Source organism: Phoenix dactylifera, chromosome 14, assembly GCF_051530095.1.
Source record: "Phoenix dactylifera cultivar Ajwa chromosome 14, Ajwa_hap1_PhDact_Kaust_v1.1, whole genome shotgun sequence".
Lineage (NCBI taxonomy): Eukaryota > Viridiplantae > Streptophyta > Magnoliopsida > Arecales > Arecaceae > Phoenix > Phoenix dactylifera.
Window position 1 is genome coordinate 1,445,827 of NC_143203.1, and position 6,108 is coordinate 1,451,934.

Sequence of the window (6,108 nt, forward strand, 5' to 3'; positions counted from 1 at the left end):
CCATTCAATCCCAATCAAATTAGGAGTCATCATTATTCATTAGATTAATAATTAATTAGGACTTAAGAAGTCCTAATCCAATTAGGACTTATTTAATTTTAGTCCTAATCCAATTAGGACTCTAATTTGAATCCAAAGTCCTAATCTGATTAGGACTCTAGGAATCCTACTCCAAGTAGGAATCCAATTTTAATTCAAAAATCCTAATCTCATTAGGATTGTAGGAATCCTATTCCAAGTAGGAATCCCAGTCCTACTCCAACTAGGATTTCCAGTCCTAATCCAATTAGGACTCTAGGAATCCTACTCGAAGTAGGACTCTTGTTTCAAGTCCAATTAATTAATTCCCTTTGTTCCTTCTTCAACTGAATATCAATCGAATTGATTACTTGTGATTCCTAATCACGATTCAACCATCGGATCGGTCAATACTTCTAGTGTGTGTGACCCCATAGGTTCTACTCTGACTGGTAGTGAGATATATTATGATCTCTATCATAATATCATTGAAAACTCCTTTCAATGGATTGGAACGATTCCAACTCTACTCATTAGGGTTTATTGATCATCGAGATAATCCCTGTGAGTCCCACCATCCACCAGTGACACCTAGCAGCATGTAGTGGCTACCCAGCAGAATGGAATGATGAACCTCTAGGTGCAGTTATCATGTGATACAGTCCTACTATCGTGGATCCCTACAGGACGGAGGTCATGGACAACTCGTCAAACCCCATCGTCTGTCATATGTGAAGATTTATTTGACTTAAGTTCGAGAGTGGAAAACTCTTTTTCCACTGTGCATACTGCCCCGGCCGAGGTCTTACGAACTCAGTCTTATAAATCACATAGGATCTCTCCTTATCTATCAAGGTCGATAGATTCCTTATAGGTGCATACCCTACTCCTACAGTGAACTTACTGCAGCCAATCTACACTGCATGGACCCATATGGCTAGAGACCATGTTTATGTGCAGTCAAACTACAATAACCTCACTGTGAGTAGACGAAGCACCGCAGGTCAAAGGACCAGTCACACTACTGCAACATCAAGCAAGTCACTGACGAGTGGATAGACATCCAAGTGACTTCTTGTCTTGGTCACGCTCAGTACCCTTGTTCTCTAACAAGCACCTGTACTATCACTTCAGTGTCCCTACACTGTGGACTCAAGTCTCGTCCATCCAGAAGGAAAGTGATCTGTGCACTGATCGGATCGATCACCGTCCTCGTGATGATCCATTGATCAGGAGCATTTAGAAATTAATCACCAATGATACATGGCTCAAATTCTCAACTCTTGAGAATATGTATCATCATCTTATTAATTTCTTGGACGATTCATAGACACATAAATAATATGAATGAAAAGATGCCTTTTATTTATTCAATAATAAATAGTCAAGTACAAAATTATATCCCTAGAATTAACAATGTGTCAGCCAGATTGGCTTCTAGGGCATACATCTAACACATACATCTTACGATGCCATGTGAACTTTAAAGTCCGCATAGTGTGAACATGATTTAAGTCATATTCATCCTACGACGACATGTGGTCTTTAAAATCTGCACAAACCTTGGTTTAATCAAATTGACCCAATCATGAACCCAAATCAATTTGGGTCGAACCCAATTTGATTTGGCTCATTAAATCAGTCCAATTGCAATCCAATTGCAATCAATTCCACTTAATTCTTCTTCATTAACTCACTAACACTTAGTGGGTTAATTCAATCACCAATCATATTGATGATTGATTTCTATTGTGATTCCAAATCACAATTATGATAGTCTGACTAATTAAATCCTCTATGTGTGTGACCCCGTAGGTTCTATTCTGACTGATAGTGAGACATATTGAGATCTCCATCTCAATATCACTGAAACTCCTTTCAGTGGACTGAAACGATTTCAGTTCTACTCTCAGGGTTCACTGATCACCAAGTGAATGCCTTCGAATCTCACAATCCACTAGTGACACCTAGCAGTATGTGGTAGCAACTCAGCAGAATGGAATGTTTGAATCTCTAGGTGCAGTTAGCGTATGATACGGTTTCTCTATTATGGATCCCGACGTGACGGAGGTTATGGATATCTCGTCAAACCCCATCGTCCGTCATATGTCAAATTTATACGACTTCCAGTTCGAGATATGGAAAACTCTTTTTTCAAAATACCTGGCCAGAAATTTATCGAACTCAGTCTCATAAATCACATAGGATCACTTCTAATATATCAAGGTTGATAGATCCCATCTAGATGCAACCCTATTCCAAAATGAACCTACTGTAGCCAATCTGCACTACAAGAACCCGAATGGCTAGGGCCCAAGTTCACATGCTCGTGAAACTACGGCAACCTCACAGTGAATAGTTGAGGCATCGTAGGTCAAAGGACTAGTCATACAACTGCAGCATAAGTAGTCACTGACGAGTGAATAGACATCCATGTGACTACTATCTTTGGTCACGCTCAGTACCTTGTTCTCTAATAAGTACTCGCATAATCACTCCAGTGTCTCTACACCGTGGACTCGAGACTCGTCCATCTGACTAAGTGATCTGTGCACTAATCTCAGTGGATCGATCACCCTCAAATGTAAGGTTTGCCCTCTACTATCATTCTCCTAAGGGTAGGGTTTTGGCTTCTAGGATTTTGGATTGATCACTGGTTCGGTTCTTGCAGAAGAAGGAGAATTTAGATGAGGCGCCTGTGGATAAGCAAAGGAAGATTGGAGTAGGGAGGATGGTGTGCTCGGCAACCAACCCGCATGCGCGGCAGGTGCTGTCGACTGTCAATGCTGGTCCGAATCCTGGTGGGCATGGTGATCATGGGGCCGGCGCCGCTCCGAGATCTAATGGTGGGAGCAGTAGTGGTGGGGTTGAGTTCACATCTAGGGAGGATGTGGAGAGGCTTTTGGGTGAGAAGATGAAGGGGAAGAACAAGAATGATTACAAGATAATTGGTCTGAAATTTCCCATTTTGTTGAATTTTTGCCCATTTTAACTGATTTTGTGGGAATTTTATTTATATTATAGGGAAAGAGCGAGCAGATGATAGAGTACATAAAGAAACTCAGGACTTGTATCGATGGTTCATGCAGCTTGAAGATGGGTATTTGGCCGATCAGGAGAAACTCAGAAGTATGTTGGATTCTGAAGAGAAAAGGCATGCAGAGATTAGTAAATGTCACTTATGCCTTTTAATTCGGACTGCTAATTGTTCATTGATTGGTTGTTAAAAGAAATCTTTTTTGATTAGAAGTTTGAAGAACTAGGTGTTTGTAGTATTTATTTGGTCGGTTTTTATCTTCTGTAGAGGCTCAGATGAGGGCCAAGGTTGAAGAATTAAATGTAATTATCCAATACCTTCAGAGGCAGCATGCATCTTTGCTGGAAAGCTTCAGAAAGGAGGAAGCCAACAAATTGATAGTTCTTTTGAAAATTTCCAGTTCTTCTATTAATTGTTTGGCATGTTTCTGACGGCAGATTTGAAAAATGACAGGCTTTCGTTAAATCTTATGAGATGGAAAGAGAGGCAAGGATTGTAGTTGAAAATTTGCGGGCAAAATTGTCCGAAAGCTGGAAAAGGTCAATCAAGAGGCAAGACGTTTCAGCGATCAGGTAAGGGTGTTTGCTCGTAGACAGAGATTGTAAGGACCCCTATTAACCTTGCTTTCTTATATTATTTCAGCTGAAAATGATCCAAGAAACCAACAAGAGGTTGCTGGAATACAATACTAGCTTGCAGTAGTACAATAGCAATCTTCAAGCTGATGCTTTGAAAAATGGTAAGACTATGTCAAAGTTGAAGGAGAAGAATGCAATGATGGAAATCTTTAAGGGATCACACCAACTCTTAAGATTCAATTGGAGTCTTCTAGGGTGGGCTATCCCCAATTTGTTTTGGCTTTTAATTATGAATTAATGGTCACATGAGCGAGCGATGTTAACTTGGCTAGTAGTTGCAAATATTTGGCTTTCCTTTATTTTATAACTACTATTGCAAAAATCAGTTCTATGTAGTGCTTAATTGTTGCTGAGTGAAACCAAAGGATAAATATATTTAGAAGCACCTTCTAGTGATATTGGATGAAAGAATCCTTTCCATGGGTTCTGTTTTGAATAGGATAGACAGTCTTAGTTTATTTTCTAATAAATATTTTTTAAATTGCAGGTTTCTTGATTATGAGGTCAGTCACAAAACTGTTGCTATCATGCGCCAATTTTTCAATGGTCCTTGGTTGTCATGGTGGGAGGTCTCTGCACATGCTAAAGTTGGAATGCTTCATTATGATTGCTTTTGCCTTAGATGATATGTTTTTGCATTCCTAGGAGGAATGAAATCTCTGTTGATCTCTATGACATACTTTTGGACTTTGATTTTGATAGATTTAGGACATGTTGATGTCTATTTTGAATGATATTAACTTTTGCGTAATGTTGAATGCCTTTGCTATTAATGATATTATTATTATTATTATTATTATTATTAGTAGTATGAGCCAATCAATGTACCAAATGTACCAGGTTATTGGAATGTGATCAGTGACCAAATTTGGTTACTGAATTGTTTACCAAGTATTGTAACGAGCAGCCATAAATTTAGTGACCGAATTTTGGTTACTAAAAATTGATTTTGCTCAGTGAGTTGTGACAAATTAGTAACGGTAATCTTATTACTAGGTCAGTGACAGGATTAATGACAAATTTAGTGACAAAATTTGTGACCATGTCTGTGACGACTAAATCTGTCACTAAAAGTTGTGACAGATTAGTGACCAAACTTGTGACCAAGTTCTGTGACAAAATTAGTGACCAAGTTACCTTCGTCACTAACTCAGCGACTGGATAGTGACGGAAAATATGTAATTTCTTAAATATTTAATTTTTGGATTTGTAACGGCTTAGTGACAGCGGTTCTGTCATGGAGTTTAGTGACGGGAATCGCCGCCGTCACTAAGAATTTAGTGACGCGTGTTTTTGTAACCAATTTAGTGACGGAAGCTCCAGTCACAAATTCCGTATTAGTAACCGAAAACACAGTATCGTGACGGGAATCGCCGTTACTATACGTATGTTTTCTGGTAGTGGTCCCTCGTGATGGTTCCATCGATCAGGAGCATCAGAAATTAATCCCTAATGACACATGCCTCAAATTCTCAACTCCTTGAGAATATGTGTCATCATCTATTAATTTGTAGACGATTCATGGGCATATACAAATATGAATGAAAAACAAATTGCCCAAATCTTATTTATTAATAAGTTCAAATTACAAATTTGTGCCCCATATTACAAATATGTGTCAGCCACATTGGCTTCTAGGGCATACTTCTAACAAAAGCTTGATGACCTCGGCTCGAACTACATCCTTCATGACTGGATTAAGTCATCTTTGTGGCTCTCTAGAGATTTTTGCATCCTCTTCTAAATTGATCTTATGTTGGACCACAGAAGGACTAATCCCCTTGATATCAGCTATAGACTTATTCCGAAGGATACTTAACAACTTCTCTTCCTATTCTTTAGTCAGATTCGATGCAATTATAACAGGTAAGGTCTTGTTGTCTCCAAAAAATGCATACTTCAAGTTTTCGGGAAGGTCTTTAAGTTCTAACTGGGGAGGTTTGACATTGGATTTGGTACTAGCTGAGATTTTGAAATAGGCAATGATTCAAACTTGGTAGCCCATCTGCTAGTATCCATCACAGGAATGGAATCTAACAATGCATTCACCTCCTGACTGGATTCACAATCTTGACCGAAATTAGCCAAACATCTTTCTAATGGATCAGAATAACTCGACTCTTCAAAAGAACTGCTAATTATATTCTCAATCATGTGAATTTCTTCCAAATCGTCCATCTCAGTTGACTGACTACTACTGTGAAAAACACTGAGTTGGACAGTCATGTTCCCAAAGGCTAGAGTCATTATTCCATTTCGGCAACTGATCACAGCATTTGAAGTGGCCAAAAATGGTCTACCTAGGATCACCGGGATGTGACTTTCTAGATTTTTTTCTGGTTCATTTTCAAGGACTACAAAATTCACAGGGTAGTAAAACTCATTAACTTTTACGATCACATCCTCTACAATTCC

The 6,108-nt window shown here is 38.8% G+C and overlaps 1 protein-coding gene across 1 annotated transcript; it reads left to right on the forward strand.

The window, feature by feature from the left end:
• Nucleotides 1-2,711: 2,711 nt before the first annotated feature.
• On the forward strand, nt 2,712-4,405 carry LOC103699054 (kinesin-like protein KIN-14H). Its single transcript, XM_089927085.1, has 4 exons — nt 2,712-3,186; nt 3,323-3,357; nt 3,509-3,627; nt 3,698-4,405. Exons 1-4 carry the CDS (start codon nt 3,102-3,104, stop codon nt 3,699-3,701), a joined length of 243 nt encoding a protein of 80 aa, XP_089783211.1. The 5' UTR covers nt 2,712-3,101; the 3' UTR covers nt 3,702-4,405.
• Nucleotides 4,406-6,108: the final 1,703 nt, after the last annotated feature.

Coding starts and splice junctions, on each gene's coding strand:
- LOC103699054 (XM_089927085.1), top strand. CDS start 3,102: ATGCAGCTTGAAGATGGGTATTTGGCCGATCAGGAGAAACTCAGAAGT. Junction 3,187..3,322: donor GAAAAGGCATGCAGAGATTA/GTAAATGTCACT, acceptor TATCTTCTGTAG/AGGCTCAGATGAGGGCCAAG. Junction 3,358..3,508: donor CCAAGGTTGAAGAATTAAAT/GTAATTATCCAA, acceptor GAAAAATGACAG/GCTTTCGTTAAATCTTATGA.